General features: G+C 53.3%; 3 protein-coding genes across 10 annotated transcripts in view; all 3 read right to left on the bottom strand.

Annotated features, from left to right (window-relative positions):
* The window catches only part of SUN2 (Sad1 and UNC84 domain containing 2), a 14,280-nt gene extending 8,844 nt beyond the window's left edge, over positions 1-5,436 (bottom strand). For 2 of the 4 annotated variants that reach the window (XR_010080192.1, XM_063395913.1), the window contains exons 1-13: positions 5,307-5,422; positions 4,801-4,958; positions 4,085-4,257; positions 3,801-3,935; positions 3,515-3,610; positions 3,229-3,322; positions 2,975-3,042; positions 2,590-2,717; positions 2,055-2,276; positions 1,897-1,974; positions 1,768-1,811; positions 530-695; positions 217-444 (exon numbers count right to left, since the gene is read on the bottom strand). Coding sequence is in view for 3 of the 4 variants with exons in the window: in XM_063395913.1 (XP_063251983.1) it covers positions 217-444; positions 530-695; positions 1,768-1,811; positions 1,897-1,974; positions 2,055-2,276; positions 2,590-2,717; positions 2,975-3,042; positions 3,229-3,322; positions 3,515-3,610; positions 3,801-3,935; positions 4,085-4,257; positions 4,801-4,928 (1,560 nt within the window). In the remaining variant the exon portion in view is untranslated. Of the gene's footprint in view, positions 1-216; positions 445-529; positions 696-1,767; positions 1,812-1,896; positions 1,975-2,054; positions 2,277-2,589; positions 2,718-2,974; positions 3,043-3,228; positions 3,323-3,514; positions 3,611-3,800; positions 3,936-4,084; positions 4,258-4,800; positions 4,959-5,306 lie in introns of all 4 variants that reach the window. The other 2 variants (XM_063395914.1, XM_063395915.1) reach the window with 2 other exon arrangements.
* Positions 5,437-5,561: 125 nt separating this feature from the next.
* LOC134549872 (extracellular serine/threonine protein kinase FAM20C-like) lies at positions 5,562-13,235 on the bottom strand. Its single transcript, XM_063395918.1, has 10 exons — positions 12,174-13,235; positions 10,536-10,711; positions 10,370-10,448; positions 9,789-9,881; positions 9,503-9,618; positions 9,024-9,204; positions 8,799-8,908; positions 8,037-8,118; positions 7,866-7,925; positions 5,562-7,783 (listed from the first exon to the last, which is right to left on the bottom strand). The coding sequence occupies exons 1-10, from the start codon at positions 12,650-12,652 to the stop codon at positions 7,549-7,551; spliced, it is 1,611 nt and encodes a 536-aa protein (XP_063251988.1). The 5' UTR covers positions 12,653-13,235; the 3' UTR covers positions 5,562-7,548.
* An 892-nt stretch (positions 13,236-14,127) lies between these two features.
* Positions 14,128-21,609, bottom strand: DNAL4 (dynein axonemal light chain 4). 5 transcript variants are annotated; one of them, XR_010080193.1, is made up of 5 exons: positions 21,226-21,427; positions 20,238-20,453; positions 19,455-19,538; positions 18,285-18,524; positions 14,128-14,266 (listed from the first exon to the last, which is right to left on the bottom strand). XR_010080193.1 is itself a non-coding variant. In XM_063395921.1 (4 exons), exons 2-4 carry the CDS (start codon positions 20,307-20,309, stop codon positions 18,360-18,362), a joined length of 321 nt encoding a protein of 106 aa, XP_063251991.1. In that variant the 5' UTR covers positions 20,310-20,453; positions 21,506-21,609; the 3' UTR covers positions 17,362-18,359. The 5 variants fall into 5 exon arrangements, 4 of the variants coding, with proteins under 4 accessions (XP_063251991.1, XP_063251992.1, XP_063251990.1 ...); XM_063395921.1 differs by lacking the exons at positions 14,128-14,266; positions 21,226-21,427 and adding an exon at positions 21,506-21,609 and having other exon boundaries at positions 17,362-18,524; XM_063395922.1 differs by lacking the exons at positions 14,128-14,266; positions 21,226-21,427 and adding an exon at positions 21,506-21,590 and having other exon boundaries at positions 17,362-18,524; positions 20,238-20,456.
* Between the last annotated feature and the right edge of the window lie 388 nt (positions 21,610-21,997).

Genomic DNA, 21,997 nt, shown 5'->3' on the forward strand with positions numbered 1-21,997 from the left:
GCAGGCACAAACTGAGAAGGGAGAGGCAAAAGAGTTTCAAGGGTGCTCTCACATCCTCTGAGCCCAGAATCAATATCTCAATTATGGGGGCTGTCCTAATGCCTCTGCCATCTGCCAGGCACACATGCCAGCCCCCTGCACACACAAAGTGGGGCACAGTCCCCACCACCACAACTGTGGTCATCTCATGTCCCTGGGGCTCCAGCCAGTACTCACCTCCTCTGTCACTCCTGCAGTCCCTCCTTGCTGCAGGGCTACTCCAATACCAGCGTGAGCATCCCGTGCTGACAGTCTCCGGTCCTCCAGGACTTTTGCAAGGATCTTGTGCTCCAGAGCCTGGAGCTCTGCTTGCAAGTCTTCCCGCTGGAGGATGAAGGCAGCAGCACCATCGTGCTGGGACTGTGACAGGAACCTACTGATCCACACTGGGAACTGTGCTTCCACCTGGAACCGTGCAGATGGAGCTCAGCCCTGGAACAGGGACCCTTGCTCGCCTTTCTGCCAAACAGGCTGGGGACTGGGGACTCACATCAGCCCGCACTGTCTTCAGCTGCTCCAGTATTCCCTCCACATGCTTCCCCATCACCTCCTGGTCTGACCTGAGGCTTGCCAGCTCCCTCCTCAGCACTGCCACCTCCTGCTCCAGCTTGCCAACCTCCTGCTGGAAGGTCCCTCGCAGGCTCTCCTGCACCGAGCTGTGCCAAGAGAAAAACAAAAACCTTGTGCCAATAGGCCAAATTCCCCTCTGCAAATTGGAGGAAGAGGTTCATCCCACATCACCTATGCTCAATCCCATGTCCAGACCTAGTTTTAATTCCACTGGCAGTGACCTCTTCTACTGCATCCCATGGGAAAGCATCCTCAGGTCACCCCTCAGCTGAAGGGCCACATGGACAGTGATGCAAAACGACAGTGGCAAAGGTCATTTGTTGCCATTGCTCTTGGAGCCCTGCTGCCAGCCATGGAATGGCAGGTCAGGTTGGCATTCAGACCACAGGGAGTCATTTGGTCCAACCTCTCTGCTCTAGCAGGGTCATCCCAGAGCACGTGGCATAGGATTGCATCCAGATGGTTCTGGACTATCTCCAGAAAGGAAAATCCACAACCTCTCTGGGCAATCTGTTCCAGCATGCCGTCACTCCACTGTAAAGAAGTTCTTCCACATATTCAGGTGGAACTTCCTGTGTATCAGTTTCTGCCTATTGCCTCTTATCTTACTGCTTGGCACCACTGAGAAGAGCCTGGCTCCACTCTTCTGACACCCTCCCTTCAGATACTGATAGACATTGGTGAGGTCCCTTCTCAGTTGTCTCTTCTTAAGGCTGAACAGGCCCAGCTCCATCAGCCCTCCCTCCTAAGAGATTGTCCAGTCCCTTCATCATCCTGTAGCCCCTCCTCTGGACCTGTTCTGGGAGCTCCATGTGTCACTTGTACTGGAGAGCCCACAACCTGACACAGCACTCCAGAGGTGGCCTCACTAGGGCTGGGAAGAGGGACAAGATCACCTCCCTCAACCTACTGACAATGCCCTTCCTAATGCACCTTAGGATACCACTGGCCTTTTTTGGCCAGAAGGGCACAGTGTTGGCTCCCACAGACACCCACATATGTATCCTTCCTTCCTCCCCCTGCTAGACTACACCTCTTGATCTCTCCTTTGTCCCAAACCAGGCCTGCAAACCCCTCCTAAGCCTGGCTGAGGGAAATTCACCGAGCTAGCTGCCTGCCCCTAACAGAGCAATGGCGTTGCCCCATAGCCAGCGTTACCTCTGCCACTCCGAGTTCAGCTCCAGCAAGCGTGCTTCCGTCTCCTACCAGGAAAAGGGGAAGGGGTGAGACACGCGACACCACTGGTGAGGATCCTGTCCAGGGGCCACCACATGCTCATCCACTTACCTGGGAAGCTTGTGCCATCTTGCCCAGGCACCCATCTAAATCCCTCTGCACCTGAGCTCGGAATGCATCCAGCTCGCCCTGAAGGATGAGGAACAGGGTGGAATATCAGAGCCTAGCCCTGCACATCCCCATCTCCCTGCATGGCCCGTGTTACTCACCTGGAGGTGGTTGGCCATGTCGGCATGGAGATGCTCCTTCAGCCCCGCGTCCTGGCGGCTCACCAGCCCCTCCAGCAGGGCAAGGATGTCCTCTGGGGGTGGTTCTCCCCCTGCTGTCACTGCTGCCGCCCCATGACGCAGCTCCCACCGTGACAGCTCGGCCTCCAGTGCCTCAAAGCGCTTCTCCAGGGACTGGAAGCGAGCCAGGAGTTGGTGTCCCCCCTGCAGGCACAAAAACAGGATGTGATCAGCCCCCCAAGGAAGTGTCCATTCCCCAGAGTCAGTGGCATCTTTCTTATTCATCCGTTGCTTCCCAGGAGAAGGCAAATGTTCCCTCTGCTCCATCCCAGGGACAACCTAGGAGTGAGATGGCCACAAACTGGCAGGGAGCCAGAGTGAAGCCATCATCTGCCCCATTATCCACCATTCCTCATACACTAAGAACAATTTTTCAGCCATGAATCACATCATCCCAGCTCTCCCTGCAAGGCACTCATCCCACTTGGGCCACTATCATGCCTGTGCTGAAGTTTACCTGCTCCAGCGTGGTCAGGGCCCCTGGCCCAGGAACATCGGAGGAGGATGAAAGCTTTCCAGCTCCCCACCATGGGAAGAAACGCAGGCTAAGTATCGACAGCCCATTTGGGTAGAAGTACCAAACTCCTGGACACAAAAGGATGAGATGGTCAAAACCACAGGCTAGTAATGGGCCACAGTAGTGAACAAGGTGGATATGCAGAGGCTCAGCCATCAGCACCTCCAGGGATTACCAGGAGACACTGGCACAAGGGTGCAGATGGACCAGGTTACCAGAAGCCATGAGCACTGAGCTCCAGGCCATCCCATCTCCCAGATGTGGCAGTGGGATGATCTGCACTGCCCCAGATCTCAGTGCAGCACATCAAGGGAGGCTGGCTCACCATAGGCTGCAGCAGCAAGGAGCAGGAGGAGCAGCAGCAGCAAGGACCTCTTCAGACGTGGGTAGCGCCTGGAGCATGGAGAAGAAATAAGTGCCTGGAGGACTGCAGCCACCTTCCATCACCTTTGGATGGGGGCCAGAGGGAAAGCAAAGATGACAAGAGAGCCGCCACGCCCAATGTGCCTCCCCTTTCCAGGGTCCTGCAGGCTTTACCCACGCTTTCCCCATCCTTGTGTCTCCCCACAGCACACTCACCTGGAGAAGGGGACGCTGTCCAGGTGGGAAGCTGTGCTGGTGAGGCAGTGCCAGGCCCCTGCCAGCCCCGAGAACAGCCACCACATGAACTGAACTGCCAAGAGAAAAAACAAGCCTCAGAAGGAGTCCTGGCAGAGATGTTCACTCCATGCCTAAGAGTGGTAACCACAAGGGGATAAAACCCCTCCAGCCAAACAGGGAATAGTACACACAGCACCTGGACAATAGAGATGCTGACTAGCAAGAACACTGCTGGTAGAAGTGTCCCTGCCAGCCCTCCACTCACCTGGGGAGGTGAACACCTGCCAGAGGAAGGAGCCTACCCGGGAGGCTACAGTTCTCAGACCTGACCCAGAGCTACTCTGGCCAGAGAAATAGTGACCTGGAAAGAAAGCAGGAAGTCACTAATGCAGACAGCATCCCAGTGCATTGCTCACAGCAAAGGCTTTGCACTGAGGGTGGCATCTAGTGGAGACTGGCAGCACACTGTGTACAGAGAGGCCCTGGGCTGGTCCCACTGGGGTTGCCTCCCCTGCATTCCTGCCACTACAGACAAACCAGTGCATCCCTACCGGCGTAGTCGTCCTCCGAGGAGTACCCAGATGAAGACGTGTAGGTGTCGTATGTCTTGCTCTCCAGCATCCCATTGATCTTACTGGACTCTGTGTCCCCTGTGCCTCTTCTCCTCCTGGTGGAGAGCTCTGCACCTGCCCCCAAAACACAGAGTTCCACTGAAAAAATCACCCAGCATCACTTCCAAAAGGGGCAACCCAGTCAGCCAGCCTGGGCAGTTGCCCCAACACTCTCCAGTGTCCAGGGAGGTTCCCAGCTGCCCTAGAAGAGTGGAAGCGCTCACCCCAGTATGTGCTGCTGTCCAGGTCATCATCCAGCATGGAGCTACCCAGGGCAGCAAGGCCCCGGCTGCCCCCCAGGTAGGACTCGCTCATCATGGACTCGCTATAGTAGGAGGTTTGGGTGCTGGGAGCAGGAGAGAGGCGCTTTGTGCTACTGGATTTCCTCCTGACCGTCCTGCGGGAGGCGAGAAAAGGCTCATCAGACGTGGTGGGGGGTCACAGTGCACCCATAGGAGGGAAATGGGGAATTCATCCCAGTCCCTCGACCAGCATCACTTCCCTCCACACGGGATGGCGGCAATTTCGGAGGGTGCAACCTCTGCTTTGCGGAGGCCTCCCGCCCGTCCCAGGCATCGCTTCCGCTCGCACCGCTGCGGTTTTCCGGCCGGCAATCGCAGCGCACCTCCCTCTTTCCTCCGCCCTCCCTCTCGCCATCCAGCTGCAGCTTGGAGCTGGCACCCGGCCGCCCACGACAGGCGCCCGTGCCGGGCCCGTGGGGACGCAGAGGTGCCTGGGCAGGGAGCGCGGCGCGTTGGCTGGAGCAGGGGCCCAGCCAGGGCCAGGGCGGCCATGCCGGAATGCATCAGGCTCACTGTCATGCTCCCTTCTGCAAACTATCCCCACACCTCACCCAGGAAGGTCCCTGGTGGGGGATGGAATGCCCCGCCCCTGTCAGATTTGGGCCGGGGGAGGCCCCCACTCGCCCCCCCCCACTAACCTGCCGGTGGTCTCCTTGAAGGGGAGCTGTGTACCACCCATCAGAGATGTGCTGCTGCTGCTGGTCGTGGCATCATCGTGCCCGGGATAATAGCGGGTGGTGACAAGGCGCTGGCTGCGGCGGGACATGGCGGCACCACGGAGGGGGTCTCGGCTCACCTGGGGGTGGGGAGAGGGCGGGGGAGAGAAGGAAGTGTCAGTAGCAGGGTCCCTGGAGGGACGCACCCAGCGGGATCCCACTCGCGGGAACCCCACCGCTGTGGCAGGAGTCCCGGCCCACACCGAACACCGTCCCGAGCCGGCGGCCGTGGGGTGCCCCGAGATAGAGCCGCCTCCCCGTACAGGCCGATAAAACCCCTTCCCCTCCGCGGACCGCCCGCGCGTGGCGCGGCTGCTCCGGCCCCTCCGCACCCCCGGCCCCACACATCTTCCCCCAGGGCCCCGGTACTGAGCCGGACCCCGGCAAGCCCGCAGCTTTGCCCCCGCCGCACCGTCCCCCTCACAAACCCACCGCGAAGCGCCGCGCAGCGGGAAACGATCCCCTCCGTCCCTCCCAGCCGCTCTCGTCGCCGTCGCCTCCGCCGCCCCCGCTTCCTTTTGTTTTGCGGGGGAAGGCGGCACCCGCCTCCCTGCCCACCCCCAGACTCCCCCGCCTCCGCCCCGCCCCGCCTACCGCCGCGGAGAGAGGGGCAGACACCGCTCTAGGGACCTGTTCTTTATCATCATCATTATTGCTATTTATTATTATTATCGCCACTGGCATATCCTTTTGTTTAATTTTATTTTATTTTCATCATTTGGGGGGGAGCAATGATGAAGGCCCACCGGGACCTGGTCCCCAAACACCTGAGCCCCGGGGTTCCTCCCGCCATGCCCAGCACAGGCAGCAGTCAGCCCACGCTGCCAGCCAAGGGCGTGGGTGATGCCAGCCCAAAATGGGAGCTCCCAGGTGCAGAGCTGCACCCCAGCCCGGTTTGGGCTTTGCTGGGCTGGCTGGTTTGCTGGTCCTGGTGGGGTGGGATGTCTCCGCACCCCAAGCACCATCGGTCACGACCACACGGCCGAACCTGTATCCCTGGGGCGTGGGCAGCCCTGCTCGACACCCGTGTGCCTGCGCCGCCTCGACTGGGCAGGTGTGTTCTGCTCCCTGGGCCACTGGCCCCAGACAGCCCGCTGCCATCGCTCTTTCCCACGGGTGGCTGAGCAGATTCGTCAGGGGCGTGTGAGCCAAAGCTGCTCCCATAGGACCTTGAACCGCTGCGGCACAGCTGGGACCTTGTGCAAACTCACCAGGCTGAAAAAAACAGCCACCCTCCCACACCCCGCCTTTAAAATCTGATGGCGCCTTGGAAAAAGATTTGTCTGATGGAGCTCTGAGAGTCAGGACAACTGGCTACCTGTGTCTGGATGCGGTTGTTTAGGCTATGTCTGTGAGCCATGGTGCAGGAATGGTCCCCCTGGCTTTAGATATGGGGCAAAAAGGTATTTATATAAAGAGTAAAAAAAACCCGAAGCTGGCAAAAGGGAAGGAACCTATTGCAAAAGAACCGTGAAACCTTTTCCTCCGTGTGCTGGGCTTTGGGGCACAAGCCAGGGCAGTGGCAGGAGGACGTGCTGTCAGCATTGGGGGGGGCACACGGCAACAAACCCCAATTCAGCGTCCCCAGCCCCGTTGCGTAACACACACAGATCCTCTTTGTCTCCCTTTTCTTTCTTTCTTTTTTTTTTTTCCTTCCTTTTGAGCCCATTTTTTGTTCCAGTGAAAATCTCTGCCTAGCTTTTCCAGCTCCATCTCCCACTGTGCCAGCTGCCCTTTTTCACCCTTTCCCGTGGCTTCCCATCCCTTTGCAAGTGTCTGGCTGGGATGACATCTCCCCTCTCCAGTGGCACCTTTACCTCTGGCCATGCAGATGGCAATCCCGTGTCCCAACCTGGGTATGCTGGCAGTAGCTGTCACAATGGCACCTGCTCCAAGTGACATAACCCTGCATGGATTAACACCCCCCTAGAGGCTCAGGGGATAAGCTGGGTGCTGAGCCACCAGGCACTAAGTAGGGTGCACAGCCCCAGGTCAATCCATCCCCTCCTCAGAAGCCACTTTTTCAGATGTGAAGGGAGTCAGTGGCAGTTCCCGGGAGATTTGGAAAGATGTCCTGAGGGGAGTGGTGTTTGTCCTTGCTGCATCCCTGGTCCTGTAGAGGAGGTGGTGATGCCAGAGCTGTAGGAATTTTTGAATAGATGTGGGAAAACTGGGGCAAAGGTAAGTGGTGTGCAGCTGGGAGCTTCTGCCTCATTTTCCCCACACCAGCAGTGGGGAGTCTCAGCTCTCTTTTTGGGGGTCACCAGGGCATCATCATGCTAGGGGTGGGAGTGGGGCAGAAGGAGATTGCCAGCTGTTCCAGTTTGGCAGCTCTTGCTGTGGAAAGGCAGGAAAAATCCCTACCCTTTCCCAAAAGGCTTTGGAGGGCTGAAGTAACACATCCAGGCATGCAGGGACAGGCCAGGGCTGGGAAAGCAGCCTTGGTGGGGAAGATCACAGCTCATGTCTTCTCCACTAGGCCAACCTTTTTATTTAAATTTCCTCCCTGTCCCAGCTATCCTTACAACCTGCTTTCCTTGTTCTTCACACCACCAGCTCTGGCGCCACCAAAAGCTGATGCTACAAAGAATCAAAGCTGCACATCTATCCCCACATCATCCTCGACAGCACACCAAAACAGCCCAATCCAGCAGGGTACCCAGCCCCTCATCACACCCATGACCCCACATCATCCACCAACACCTCTTGCTGGTGAGCTGCCCTGGCCAGGCAGTGTCCCACCACCACTAGCACTTTCCCCAGGCGCCGGTCCAGTGCCTGCAGGTGGGGCTCAGCTAGGACAGGGGCCAGTGGATCTGCAGCCAGTGCCTCTCGCAGCACATCACTCAGGCGGTAGGGCTGGGTGGCCAGCAGTTGCAGACGCAGGTAAGTGGACTTCTTGATGCTGCCAGAGATGAGGAGGGAGAGGTCTCAACAGGATAAGCCTCACCCCAGCCACGGATCTGGGGTAGGCAGCAGCCCATTACCTGCAGCACTGCTGGAGAGGGGCCAGGATGGACGGTTCATCGCGTGAGTGCGTGCCGAAGCTAGGGGTGGGGAGAAGCCCGTAAGGATGTATCAGGGTGGCATTTCAGCAAGACTGGAGGTCTCTCCTGACCCCTTTGCTGTGATTGCTCCCCCCTACTCCCCAACTTTACCCGCGACCATTGTCCAGGTGGAGCAGGAAAGTGTCATTCCCAAATTTCTCAAAGGTCTCATAGTGGTGCCGGTCCATATTGCCTGTGGTGGGCCAACAAATTTGCTGTCAAGTTGTGGGCTAGGAGATGGGACCAGGGACATGGAGCACTCTCCTGGTGTGAGTCTGAAACCCAGAGCCTGGGGAAAAGGGTTGGAGGCACCTCTAAGATGTCCATCTGGTGGCCATGGCCATACAGGGGAACTGAGCAGAGACCACACGGCCTCCAGGCCCCTTTTCATCCCAGCAGCCCCACAGAGGGACAACAGTGACAAATGGAGCAGAAATAATGGCAAAGGCATGGCTGGATGGTCAGGAATGAGGAGATGGGAAAGTCTCCCAGTCAGATGCTGGTGAGGGGACAGTGTAGGGAGGAAGAAATGGCCCAGGGACAGGAGAAGCAGCAAGAGCCCTGGACAGCATTATCTCCACCTCTGGCTCTCCAGAGGCTGCATGTGAGAGCATGCTGCAAGGTGCTTCCCATGTCCGGGGCATTCAGGTGGGGTGTCCCTGGAATCTCTTGACTTTCCACTTCTGCCTGGGAAATGCCCTGCTGGCACAGCCCTGTGCTCTCATTGTGGGTAAGACTGCGGCTCACTGCAGCCTAAACAACAGTTTGGCCAAGAAACCTCACAGGGCATGATACCACAGGGCACAGAGCCTTTTGGGTCTGTTGGTCCTGAAGGACCTCCACAGCCCCCAGCACAGGCACAGAGAGGCTCACCCATGAGGAAATCGAGGATCGTCATGTCGATGAGGTCAAGGAGGCGATGGCCCCTGTCATAGGGTGGTGTCTCTCGCACCTGAGCGCAGTAGTTGGGATTCAGCTCCCACCTGGTGGCAGAGGCCGGGGAGGGCAATGGGGCCATGAGAGCAGCTGTGGAGAAGCCCCCTCCCATGCCATGGCTCTGCTGGCCCATGTCCCCACACCCCCCATGCCCCGTCTCACTCGGCCTTCCTGCTCTTGTGGTAGGAGCGGCGCCAGGGGCTGCGCCAGGAATGGCGCTTGGCCAGGGTCTTGTCAGGGAGCAGGGCAGCCATGGAGCCCTCCAGCCGGTCCGGTTTGCCACAGAGGGCGTGCTCGGTGGAGCAGTAGTAGGAGCACTCCCCATAGAAGCAGATGTTACCCGCTGGCCATGGGGACAAAGCAAAGGTTGATAAAGAAAAGGAAGGCAATGAGCCTGTGACCCCCAGGCAGAGTGGTCCAGCAAGCAGCCAGAGGAGGATGCTCCATGCACTCTGGCCATCTGCCACCAGCAAACAAGGGCAAGGGAGGCTGTGAGGAGCAAAGGCCTGTGTCAGGATACCCACAGGAGCTGGAACAGTCCCCAGTGGGATAGTTTGTCTGAGTTTGGGGCAGCAGTAGCCAGCTCCAGATGAGCTCCATCCAGGTGGCCACAGGAGAGGATGGAGAGCATGAAAGCTCACCTGGGGAGATGAAGAAAGTCTTGGCCAGTTTCTTGTCTGTGGTGATATCCCAAATTTCCTTTGTTATGTTGACCAAACGGCCAGAAACTGGGGGGATTCGACGGAAATCCAGGATCCTGAAACAAAGAACTTGGAACCATTTCTTACTGACCTCAGCTGGTTTAGTAACAGCAAGTTATTAAAACAGAAAACAGAAGACACAGGTATCTCTCGCAACAGGGAGCGAGAGGTGGGATGAAGGAGCAGTTTCCCTGGTGCTTTGCCAGTATGCAAAGCTTATGCTCACCTGTCCAGGTGGAAGGCTGCAATCTCTGCATTGTGCCGCTCAAAGTCTGAGAAGTAGAAGAAATCAATGGGAGTCTCCTGGTCCCGGGTCTGCCTGGAAGGAGAGGGGACAGTGGAGGTAATCATCATGGATGGGGTCACTCCAAGCATGGGATTAGTTCCAAACCACCACTCACCTGTGTTCTGGTGACACAGCCAGACCCAGTCTCCTCCAGTCACTTCCTGATGGGTGGATGGCTCCAAGCCCCCTATCCAGGCTCCCATGAAACCCCTGCCTCCAACTCAAGGGTGGGGAAGCCCTTCATGGGCTGGAGGCTCCTGGATGGTCCTTATAGACCACCTTCTTCTTTCCACCACTGGAGGTCACTACCCCACCACAGGCTGCATCCAGTTTGCAGCAAGCACCGCCAGGAAAGGGAAGAGGAAGGGGACCATTCACCTCGCCTCAGTTTTGGGATGTGGTGAGGTGGTGAGGCAAGGCAGCAAATGAAGCATTTCTCTATTTCTCCCTCCATGGTCCCCTCCTCAGTACCTAACAGGATCGTGTAGGTGAGGTATAGGGTTGTCCTAGGGTCTACTCACTTCATGGGCTTGAAGAGGGCCTGCCCATAGTTTGGGAACGTCATGATAAGCTTGAGCTGGGTCCCGCCGGACTTCTGGACTGAAAGGAGGCACATGGGGATGAGGGAGGCAGGCAGCAGGCAGCAGGGCAGGGGTGTGGACAGGGGTACAGGCAGGGAGGTAGTACCTGAACTGACGATCCTTTGCGTGGCCAAATCCTGGAGGAGCGTGGGCAACAAGGGGTCCCGGCGGGGATACAGCTCATAGCGGTTGATGCCGATGTGGAATTTGAGCCAGGTGGGGTAGGTGTCATAGGCTGTCTTCCCTGTCGGGAGGAGCGTCTCGGCTTTACTGCTGCTGACCCTGCAGCCCAACAGCCACCACCACCCCAACAACAATGACAGCTTTTAGTTGGGACAGGATGGGTCCTGTGTCCCCAGGCCCTTCCTGGCAGCCAGTGCATGGCGTATGAGGTAGGGAGAAAGCCTAGAGCAAGCCCTGGATGGGTTCCAGGTTTCATGGTGGTAGAATCCCCTGCCACATACAGCCTCCATGGGCTTTTGGCACCTGGCAGGTCCCACACAAAGTTGGTGGCCGGGAAGACCCACCAGCATGGCTAGGTTGGACACAATGTCTTCCGTCCATCCCCCATGGAAAATCCCTGCATTGATCCTGCTTTTCTCATCCATGCATTTATTTCCCTGCTGGAACAGATCATCTTACTGTTTTTCCCTAAGGGATTGGCTCCCAGGAGAACAGTCTGCTACACCCCTCCATGTGCTTACTGGGGACACACGTGTGTACACATGTGGAATAGCATGGGCTTCCCAGTCATCCCCAGCACTGATCTGAACTCCCATCCTTAACAACCCATTCCCCTTGGGTGGGTTTCCCCAGGGAGATAAGTTGGGTTAGCACTATCCCTGTCTCTATGCATCCTGCAAATTTGCAGTTTGCTGGCATCCAAGGGAGCCCCTGGGGGTATCTGCCCCACCTCTGTGCTAGCACACACTGGCACTGCAATGGGACAGTTAGGCCAGGGTATCTATAACCCATATTCATCTCTCTCTCTCGGAAAACACAGACTGTGCATTGATTTCATCAAACCAGACCCAAAGCTACCCATAGGTGGTCCTCAAAGACAAGACAAATGCCCATTTGTGGAAACCAGCTCTTAAACTAGATTTTATTCTCTCCCAGTTGTAGCAGGCACCAATTTTGAAAGGCATGCTTTCCATAAGGAAGCTATGTGTTACAATGCTAAAGCTTTTAATATCTTCTCTTCTAATTAGAGGTTAGTAGTCCAAAGATAAAAATAGACAGCCATCAGCAGTGAGGTCACCATACGGCCGAGCCTAAAGAGGTCACGCAATATCCTACAAAATGCAGGACAGGAGTGGTCTCATGGTTAGAGGTAACCTACATTGCAGGCTTTACATCTCCAGCACACCAAGAGAGGGGGATAAAACTGGTTAGAAATCTGGAGCAGGGACTTCCTCATATACAGAGAGAGAGAGAGACTAAGGGCTAATCTGCATTGGGGAAGGGAAGGAGCTGAGGAGATCACCTAATAGATATCTATAATACAATGAATAATTCAAGCATCTCCTTTAGCTTTGCTATGTGCTACAAGCTTATGGGTAGCAGCCCAAAAATTCAGGGCTAGGAAAGCATTTGAGAAGTGAAAAGAGCATGCTTAGCAATGCGGGCCTCTCTGGTGTAGGATGCTGATCTACATAAGTAACTACATGTTTGGTCCCTGCTGCTTGTCCCCTCAAACCCACATATCCCCCAAGTGAAAGCTAGGGTTGAGCTTGCTGCTCACCATTCATTGCTCTCGCTGCTGCGCAGGCTGAACTTCTCCATGGGGTTGATGATAAACAGCTTGTCTTTTTCTGTCACCTCTGGGACTGGGATGTTGTAGAGAGGATGCTCGAAGAGTGCTGCCAGCTTTGATCCCTTGGTCCACCCTGCATTCCCCTCTTCATGCTGCTGCTGGACTCCTGGCTCTCCAGCCCTCAAGTGCAGCCCTGCTCTCTGTGGCTGGGAACTTTTCTCCAAGGAGCCGTTGCTTCCACTGAAATCCTGAAGGATTCTCAGGCTCAGCTTTTTGAGGCTGGCTGGCATGGGTCTGCCTGACAGGACACCCATGACTTTTGATGTTTTTGTATCGCAGCCACAGGGCCTATGGGTTGTGGAGAGAGCAAAATCCATCACCAGGTGCACAAGAAGGGCCAAGAGCAGAAGAAGGAGAAGGCTGATTTTAAATTTCCTGTGGAAAAGCGTTTGCAGCCGGCACTGCATCCTTCCTCACACAAAACACTTAGCAAGGGATGGGCACCCACAATAGGTTAAAAATATTGGTATGGCTGCAGCCTCTGTGCAAAAATAGGAGAGAGGTTTCCTGGGTTTAGAACATCGCAGCAAAAGAGCAGCTGGTGCAAGGGTAGAGTGGCAGGAAAAATCTGTCACCACGGCACCTCACAGTGTGACACCACCAGGATGGGACAGGAGGTTGTGGCAGGGTTTATCAGCACTGCTAAGGGTCGAGCTGGCACTGCCAAGGTGAGAGTAAACGGGGCAAGTTCCAAATCAATAGCTGCAACACTGGTTCAGGGAGAGCAATGGCTGCAGATGGCTCCCCACTGTCCTGTCCCTGTGCTGTCACCTGCACAGGGTTGCAGAACATTTCCTTGAATACAGGATATTAAAATGATTCTGCCCCTCAGCAGCACACACCCTGCCAAGCACTATCTAGCCCTATTTGGCATGTTCATCATAGCTGTACTCTCAGAATCCAGAAGAATTTTTTCCCATTGCCTTGGCCATATCAATTTTATCACCCTCCCTCACCTATTGAAATCCAGTTGTACACAAGCCCCCTCTCAAAAACCACTCAAACTGGATACAACAAAGGGTTTGTGAGTATTGACGTTGCTATGAGGGGAAATGCTGGGCAGGCAGTGTAAGGAAGGGCTACCAGGCACGTGAGTTCCAGGGGCAGGGATGTTCCCAGGGCTTCTAAAGCAGGTAGGGGAGACAGACAGGCAGGAGTGGGGATACTGCCTTGGGCATCACCACAGAGGGGCAGTGGGACTCACCAAGTGCTGGTGAGGACTGTCAACTTGTGAAAGGGAAGAGCATTTTTTTAGAAGAAATTCACTTTTTCAGTGACACCCAGAGACACAGAGCTGGGATGTGTGCACAAAAATGATTCACGACTTGTAGGGATGGAGCTTTATATTTGATAATGGACAGAGAAGCACAGGACCACCTGCAGTAAGTCTGGGGGCTGGGGCACAGTCAGGCACAACGTTTATTTTCTCTTATTTTAATCTTCCAAAGGATGCAGAAGGCATGTGAAATCCTATACATTATGCAGTCCTCCCTTGTCGCGTGATGCACCAGCAGCCAGCTTGGAAATGCTCACTCCCAACCAGGGAAGCTATATTGATTAGTGGGCAGGAGGGGATATTCTGGAGACCTCCTCCTCTGTTGCCATCCCCGTGCTTCCCTCTTCGCACCGTCCTGTGCCGGCTCGTTCCGTGTGTGTCTGGGTCCCCTCCCAGGAGGCGCGCTGGGAACGCAGTGTCCCCGGTGTTCTTAGCTCGCGTGTCCCACGACGCGACAGTTGCCTGGAAACCGCCTCCGGCTGACACCATCACCGCCCCAGATTCATGCAGCCCCGCGGCCCTGAGCCTTCTGCTAACAAGATGGCCGAGGAGAACCGGGGCCAAACGAGGAGGAGGAGGAGAGCTTTCCAGCCCGACTGGCGAGCTCGAAGACCAGCAGAAGGAGCTGGTGGAGGGGAGCAGATGGCTTCCCTGGGTGGGGGAACACGGCGTCTTGCTCTGGGAAGTTTGCTGAATTCAGTGCGGACACACGGTTCAGACAGACGGTCCCTAGGAAGGGCTGTAGCTGGAATATGGGATCATTAGGTCACTGCTCAGAAAAAACCCAACCAACCAATCAAAACACCAACTCCATGTACTAACTGATCACATCAAAGCAGCTGAACTTGGCTCCCGGAGCAGGGCCACAGATTTCATTATTCCAGAGTCAGCTCTGAAGAGAGGGATACCTCCTCCTTCCAGTGCCCTAAACCAGATCCAAACGGGTTGGAGGGGATAGAAACCTCCTTCTCATGTCCTAGAGTCAGATGGGCACAGGGACCCTATGGGCTGAAGCCACCCTACTGACTGTTAGTCCCATTCCAAGATAACGAAACTTGCAATCCTACCTCCTCACCCTGATTTAGCATCCCATTGGAAAGCAAAGGCAGGGGGCTTAGCTGACACATTTGCCCCCCTTAGCACTTCAATGCTGGCATAAATATTACCCAAAAGATTTTTTTCAGCGAGTCAGACAAGAGCCTGCAGCAACAGAGCTTCAAAGTCTGCCCTGATCACCTGACAAGCACTTCGATGTACCTCGTTGCCATGACACCCTCATAGAAACGTGGTTGAATTTGCACCTGTTTCTTTTCATCTCCCCCCTCCAGCTCTTCCTCCGTCTTCCCAGCAGGTTCAAGTCACCCTTGGGGTGGAGGAGGAGCTCTACATCCGAGGACATTTTCACTGCTGGCTCCAAATCAGGACTCATCGGCAGCTGATAATGATGTTCCCATCTCCCCTCAGCAGGGAGGGATGAAGTCACGAGGCATAACCTCTGAGCTGCTATCACAGCTCTAGGGGACAGGTGGATAGAAAGAGTAATTTTGGCTGCCACCCATCCATCACCCTGAGTTTTTCATCTCATTTTCTACATCTGACTCAGCCTGATGCTTTGATGGGTAATGGCAGCAATATGCAGGGGGCCAAGAAATGAGAGAGAAACACAACAGCAAGCAAACTGTTGCCAACTTTCCCAGCTTTCCACTGAAAATCCATAAGGAAAAATCGTCCAGCAACTGAGAGCAGTTTTATAGTAAAAAGTAGAGAGGTCTTAGAGGCTCCAAAGCCTCCTAGAATCATAGTTTGGGTTGGAAGGGACCTTTAGGGGTCACCCAGTCCAATGTCCCTGCAATGACCAGGGGCACCTTGAACTAGACTGAGTTGATTAGAGCCTCATCCAACCTATTACTGAATGCTTCCAGAGGTGGGACACCCACCATCTCTCTAGGCAGCCTGTTCCAGTATTTCATCACCTTCATTCTAAGACTTCTTCCCTTCCCTATATCCAATCTAGAACAAAGCTCTTTTAGTTTAAAACCTCTAACCCTTGTCCTATCACAACAGACCCTGCCAAAAGTCTCTCTCCAGCTTTCATGTTGTCACCCTTTAGGTACTGGCATAAGGTCTCTCCAGAGCCTTCTCTTCTACAGGCTAAACAAACTCAACCCTCTCAGCCTGTCTTCTTAGCAGATGTGCTTCAGCCCTCTGATCATCTTTGTGGCTTCCTTTGAACTGGATCCAGCAGGTTCATCAGTCACAGAGTGGTCTTTTGTGGGAAAACACAGGATAAGGACCATCTCTGATCCATAAACCTTACTCTTCTGAAAATTACAGGTATGCCCAAAGATGTTCCAGCTCAACAGCAAAAGGAGGGTAGAAGTCTTTTTTTCTAATACACAAGGGCTAGCAAAGCATGACTCAACTTGCAACAGGCAGGACAAAAAATGATCTGATTGAACATTTGCCTCAGGGCAGGGTCTCTGACACACACAGCCACATTTTTGGAGGCTGAGGCTTGTGCTTTCAGGTACCATGCCAATGGCAGCATTGCAAACCAGCTAACAAGGGTTTGCCTCCTCATGGTAACTTCCTGTAGGAAAGCTGTTACCCTTGTGAATAAAAATAGCCTGCCACTCTCCTGTGAGGCACCTTGCACTTACCTGGTGAGAATGGCAGTGTGGGGGATGACTTGCTGCACATTCACACCTAGCTCACCTCAATCTGTTTGCACACTCAGGCTTTGAGAAGGCTGGGGAGCACTCACCCTTCCCTTGTTGCCAGTGCAGGTCACAGAGACATTAGCTCTGGTCAGCTGGTGGCAAGATAAACAGGCAGCAAGTCCAAGAGACTGCGTGCTGAGGTCAGCAGCTCCCTGTGGTCATCTGCAGGTCACCACGACCCTGCAGAGATGCCCATGACCAGAGTGCCTGTGCTTATGCACAGAGCAGTTAATTATTCACAAGTGTGAAAGAGGAACAATTAAAGTGACCATGGTATGGCTGAAGGGATCATCCCACTCCAGCATGGGGCATACCAAAGGCTTTACCTCTTGCTCTGAATTTAGAAGAGACAGAAAGTTGCAGAAGAGGAAATAATCTTTTCCACCTGCCAGCTATAGAAAGTGTTGTCAATATCACTATCTTCACATAAAGGCAGCCAGCTGGAGGGACACAGAGCAACCACATGATGAGACAGCTCAGAGGATTTGGGCTCTTCTACACACAGCAATCCTGATCATAGGGCAGGAATCATGGTACTAACCTACCCTGGCCCAGCCAAGCACAGATGGTTCAAATTTGAAATAATTCTTAGTTGTCTTCATATTACTCCAATTCCTGGCTCCCTGACATAATGAAATTGAGAAAGGACATCTCTAGCATAACACCTGAGGTTCAGAAAAAGGAACAAAAGGAATTGTAAAACGAGGTTGATCCACCACAGGCATTAATACAGAAAGATCCTTCCAACCTGAACTATGGACTAGAGGTGTCCGCTGGCAACATTCTGAGAGAAAATCTGAAAATTAAGAAAGCCACAAATATGAGACTCCAATGGTCAGAGTTGAGGCACACTGCTGAGGCAGCAGACACAATTACATTCCCTTGCTGCTACTGCTTAGACAGCTGCCTGGACAGAGGGATGTGGCCAAAAGCACCATGGGGCTGGCAACCCTCTTCACCATCGTGGCTTGCACTGGCAGAAGGAACTGAACAGGGAGAATGAGAGTCACACAAGAAACCTGCAGGATGGAATTCTGTCACTGTCCTCTGCCTGTGCTACACCATGGCTTACTTATTTCCATGTTTCTTGAACTACTTTGCCTACATAAATGCACGTAGAGACATTTTACTAAACTTTTATTGTAAAAACACAATTCCAGAGGTTTTATAAATAAACCATACATAGTTACGCTCATTTGGGCCTCCAACATCGACAGCTTTAAAAAATGAAACAGACTAAAAGAATGCAAGTCCAGAGAGACACTGGGTTTCTGATGACCAAGTTATATTTCACACGGAGCCTCCTTCTTCTGTCAGCCTCCAAACAAGATGCTGAAAGTACACAGCACTTGCAACACCCCCAAGAACTGACAGGGAGGCATTTTAGCCTTAAAAAGAGCTCTCACCCACTCCCCAGGCGTCGTCAACTGCCTGTGTTTTCATGCTGTCTCAGTGTGCTGTGGGTGAGAAAGGAGGGGGCAGTTTGCATAGCAACCTCCTACACCCAGGCAGCTCAGCTGTTGTACCCTCCCAAAACAGCAGGGAAGGGCAATCTGGGACTGCTTCCCTGTGGCTCACACCTCCACAGGCAGCCTGAGGGGAGACCCTTTGTGCTATCAGGTCTGCACAGACATCATAGAAGGGAGGAAGAATGCATAAGCAGAATCCAGAGAGAGGAAAGACAGGTGCTAGTCAGAGCCATACTACATGGTAGCAGAGAAAGCAGAGGAGAGAGGAAAACTATGTGGAATAAATGGGAGTTAAGAAAAACCATAGGGTTAGATAGCACCTTTTTGCTTTTGCTTTCCTCTGCTAGAGCTGCTGTGCAGTGTGTTGTGAGATTACCTATTCCTCATTTCCCTCCTGCTCCAGTTCAAACACCAAGAAAGAGCCATAGACAGATGAGAAATCCCACAAACAAGGACAGGACAGTTTAGCAAGTTTATATACATACACACACCAACCTTATGTATCCCACAGAACTGTTACATCAGTATGAAAAAAAGAAATCTTGACATTTAAGTATTAAAAATAAAGCCCCACCTCCAGATCATACAAAACTTGTCAAGAGCAGGAAGAAATCTCTTGTATTCAGCAAGTCTGGGACCCAGCCAGGGGTTAGGAGCACTTCCAGACACATACAGCCAGGCTGCCACCAAAGAACATGTACAGCAGGTTCTTCACCTCGTGAGTGATCTCAAAGCCAAAACCTTCCCCAATCACCACATGCCACGAGGACCCAAATTTCTTGTCCATTGTCTCTTTGATCATCTTGGCAGCGCTCTGGAGAACATTAAGGAAGAGACCACAGGATGAGACAAAGCAAACAGGAAGGTTTTACACAAACATCTGCCTAGTCTTCTCCTCCCTTTAAGACTACTCAAGCCACGGGCAACAGGTATAGCAACTGCACTGCAGGAATGGGGAGCACCCCAGAGGTACACCCAAGGGTAGAACTGGTCTCAGCAGCCTCCAGCACAGCAGTTAGGAGAAATTAAAGAACTGTATCACTTCTGTTGTTCACACAGTCTGACAGAAGAGTTCTGCTTTAGATACTGCTGGAGTTATGCTCGTTCAGTGACCATAACAGCAGATTCAGGTCACTAAGCCTCAGCTATTTTTACAGGAGTCCTTTTTTTTCTCCAGCTAATTACCAAAACACTGAAAGTAGGCTGACTTTTAAAAGGCTTGCTTCTCCCAGATCACACCCTGCTTGATCAAAAAGAAAAATAAAAAAAGCAAGAGGAAGATTTTGCAGTGACAGGCAAAGCAGTAACCCTGCCCATGAAGCAAGGTATGTTTTCCCTTTATTGTTGGTTTTCAAGCCAAGAGGGAATACTTAACAGATTTTCATGTACTCATCCCCAAAACAAGAGACTCCATGCAGTTCTGAACCAACCCCTCAGGACACAGGGCATTTTATGAACAGTGGAAGCATGTCTCAAGAAGGCAGGATAAGCAAAGAGGTAAGGTTTGGGAGCCAGCACCACTACTAATCCCTGCAAAGTGCTATTATGGATCTTGCAGACCAAGGGAACTGAATCTGAGATATAGCAAAGCTTTTTGCCTCCTTCTACCCTAGCTCAGTGCAGAGAGAGAGTAATAGGATGTCAGGACCTGATTCCACTCTGCCCTGCACCCTTTAACCCTGCTCCTGCAGGTTCCCTGAGCTGCAGTAACAGCAGGCTGCTCATTTTGGGAGATGGCTGGTACCTCATTGTTGGTGGCATGCTTCTCACATGCCGTGACACACAGCTCCATGGTCTCTATACGCATCTCCTCTGGCATGTCCGAGTGCTGGAAAGGGCAAATAGACAAGACAACTAAGCAGAAAAATAAGAGCTGGACACAAGACAACAGTAGGTTGCTCTAACTTCTGCAATGGCTTTATCAGGGGCTTAGATGTAGTAAATAAGAAAATGGCTTATTGCATTACAAGTGAATCATTCCTCTAGCCAATGAGGAATTCTTCTCTACCTACATGAAAACTGGCACTGTGTAAGCACAGCTTAAAGGAGGAGATTAAGACATTTGCCATTTTTTCTGCTGTAAGACAAAGGAAATGCACACTGTTTAAACTACAGGCCTTCATTATTCGTATATGAGTAACAAAGAAGTCTAAATTACACAGCCTTTTCTTCTGCTTCTGCTATCTGGCTGGCTAGCAAGATCTTTTGCTCTAGCTTCTCTAGGACAAAAAGCAAGCTGCATCCAAAACACAGGAGAGGGCTCCAAAGGCATGTGTGCTTAATCTGTTTGATGCATCACCTTGCCCCAGGCTTCCTCTGGCTGACAGGAGGAACACCAGAGCTATTAGATTTCCCCAGGAGAGGTCAAGGACAGGGAGAAAGTACCAGTGACAACCAGGATCTCTCCACAGGACCAGCAGTACACATGTTCTCACAGTAGCTACTCAGCTGGAGAAGGACAGTAAGAGTGAAGGCAGATTTTCAGATCTCTGACACTGGCAAATGCATAATGCATCCCCCTCCTTACCCTAATCAGAGGAAAACTGTGAAGCCTTTTATAATCAGCCTCATCCTTTTTTTCCTCTTCAGTTTCTTCCATGGTCCTTCCACAAAGACTCCAGGAAGGGGCGGAGGAGCTACCTGGAGTTCAGCAAAGTCCTGCAGCACAGCCAGCTGAGAGGAACAGGGCTCTATGTTCCTCTCTTCAGCAGGAGTCTAGAGGAACTTCTTGGCCTAGAGAACACTGCTTCAACAAAAACAAACACAGGCAAAAGACAGATGGCTTTCAATTAAAACAAAAGCCAAATGAAACCGTTACGAGAATATCCTGCTATCTCATTCACTTGCCATTGCCCCAACAGCACCTTCATATCCTGCTGACAGTCTTAGCTCATAGACCATTAATGCAAACAAATTATTAAACCATATTTTTTTCCGTAAGTGAAGAGCACAGCACTTTCCAGAAGCACCAGTGGAGCTGAGCCAAGGTACAGCTTTTAAGAGAGGACAAGAGAACACTATATCAGCCGCTACTACTCTTGATTAATTCCAAAAGGATGTTCCCAGGACACCATTATCTGCAATAGTTTCAAACTGCACATGACAAAAGAAGGGTAGGAGTATTTTAGGCACAGAATCCGCGTACTTGTTTGGACAGAAATGTTTAACAGGAACATCTTGGTCTTGTCTGTGCACTTGCTCCTCAGATCCCCGAGCATTTGTCAGCTGAGGAGGCCCATATGGGAAAACTCCGGACGTGCCTCAGGGCCTCACTGCCAGCCTGCCTGCCTCTGCAGAGGCGCAATAACTGAGAGATTCAGAGCATTTCACCGCGCTCCTCCCCCTAGTTCTTTCACCCAGAACAAAGCATCTTCCTCTCCTACCCAGGGCGAACAAATCTGAGCCCATATTAAAAGGGAAACGAAACCAACACGGTGTCAGGCGACACACCATTTAAGCCACACATAAAGCTGTACATAGAGCTGTTGGCTAAAGCACCGAGTCAGACCACCAACCATCACATGGGGGCGACACGCAGGTGTCCCAAACCATGACCTCCGCAGGACAGAGCCTCCGCCTCGCTGGCGCTACCCCCGGGAGCAGCTTCAATACCCATCCCCAGCCCGGGGCGTGCCCGGGGCCACAGCCCGAGGGCGTGAGGCAGCGGAACGCAGCCCCAGCGGACCCCACACCCGATGCAGCCCCGCCACACCGGTCCGCTACCCTCGTCCCCGCGGAGGAGAAGCTCGGCCAGCGGCGCTGCGCGGGACCGCGGAACTCCGGGCGCGGCCTCACCTGCGCGGCCGCCGCGGCCCAGCGCCGTTGCTAAGGAAAAGCCGCGCTTGTCGTAGCAACGGCGCGGGAAGTCCCGCCCCCAGGCGTGCTGCGGCCGCCGCTCGCCGCCTCTGATTGGCGGTTCCCTGCCGGGCGCCGCGCGGGGCCTCGGGGCGCCGGCAGCAGAGGGGTGGCCGCGGAGCGCCTGTTCTGAGCCTCCCTCCAACGTGGCGTCTGGCAGCTGAATATTTTTATGACTTAAAAGGGTCCTCGTTCTAGTATTTTTCTTTTAAAAATGAAGGATAAATATAAGAACAAGGAGCGATTTGGGGCAATTTTGTTTGTTTTATTTTTAATCACAGAATCAGTTTAAGAAAGACTTCTGAGGTCATGGTCCAACATATGACCAAACACCACCACCATGTCAACTAGACCATGGCAGTAAGTGCCACATCCAGTCTTTCCTTAAACACCTCCAGGTACCGTGAATCTGCCACCTCCCTGGAAAACCCA

This window comes from Prinia subflava, chromosome 4 (assembly GCF_021018805.1).
Source record: "Prinia subflava isolate CZ2003 ecotype Zambia chromosome 4, Cam_Psub_1.2, whole genome shotgun sequence".
Taxonomy (NCBI): domain Eukaryota; kingdom Metazoa; phylum Chordata; class Aves; order Passeriformes; family Cisticolidae; genus Prinia; species Prinia subflava.

What these genes read in the sequence shown, in the direction of transcription:
- LOC134549872 (XM_063395918.1), bottom strand. Translation starts at nt 12,652, where the DNA reads ATGCAGTGCCGGCTGCAAACGCTTTTCCACAGGAAATTTAAAATCAGC. An exon ending in GCAAAGGATCGTCAGTTCAG is followed by an intron (nt 10,449 to 10,535) that starts GTACTACCTCCC and finishes GCCTCCTTTCAG; the next exon opens with TCCAGAAGTCCGGCGGGACC. An exon ending in GATCCTCGATTTCCTCATGG is followed by an intron (nt 8,119 to 8,798) that starts GTGAGCCTCTCT and finishes GGCCCACCACAG; the next exon opens with GCAATATGGACCGGCACCAC.
- DNAL4 (XM_063395921.1), bottom strand. Translation starts at nt 20,309, where the DNA reads ATGGAAGAAACTGAAGAGGAAAAAAAGGATGAGGCTGATTATAAAAGG. An exon ending in ACAGTTTTCCTCTGATTAGG is followed by an intron (nt 19,539 to 20,237) that starts GTAAGGAGGGGG and finishes TGCCCTTTCCAG; the next exon opens with CACTCGGACATGCCAGAGGA. An exon ending in AGCATGCCACCAACAATGAG is followed by an intron (nt 18,525 to 19,454) that starts GTACCAGCCATC and finishes AATGTTCTCCAG; the next exon opens with AGCGCTGCCAAGATGATCAA.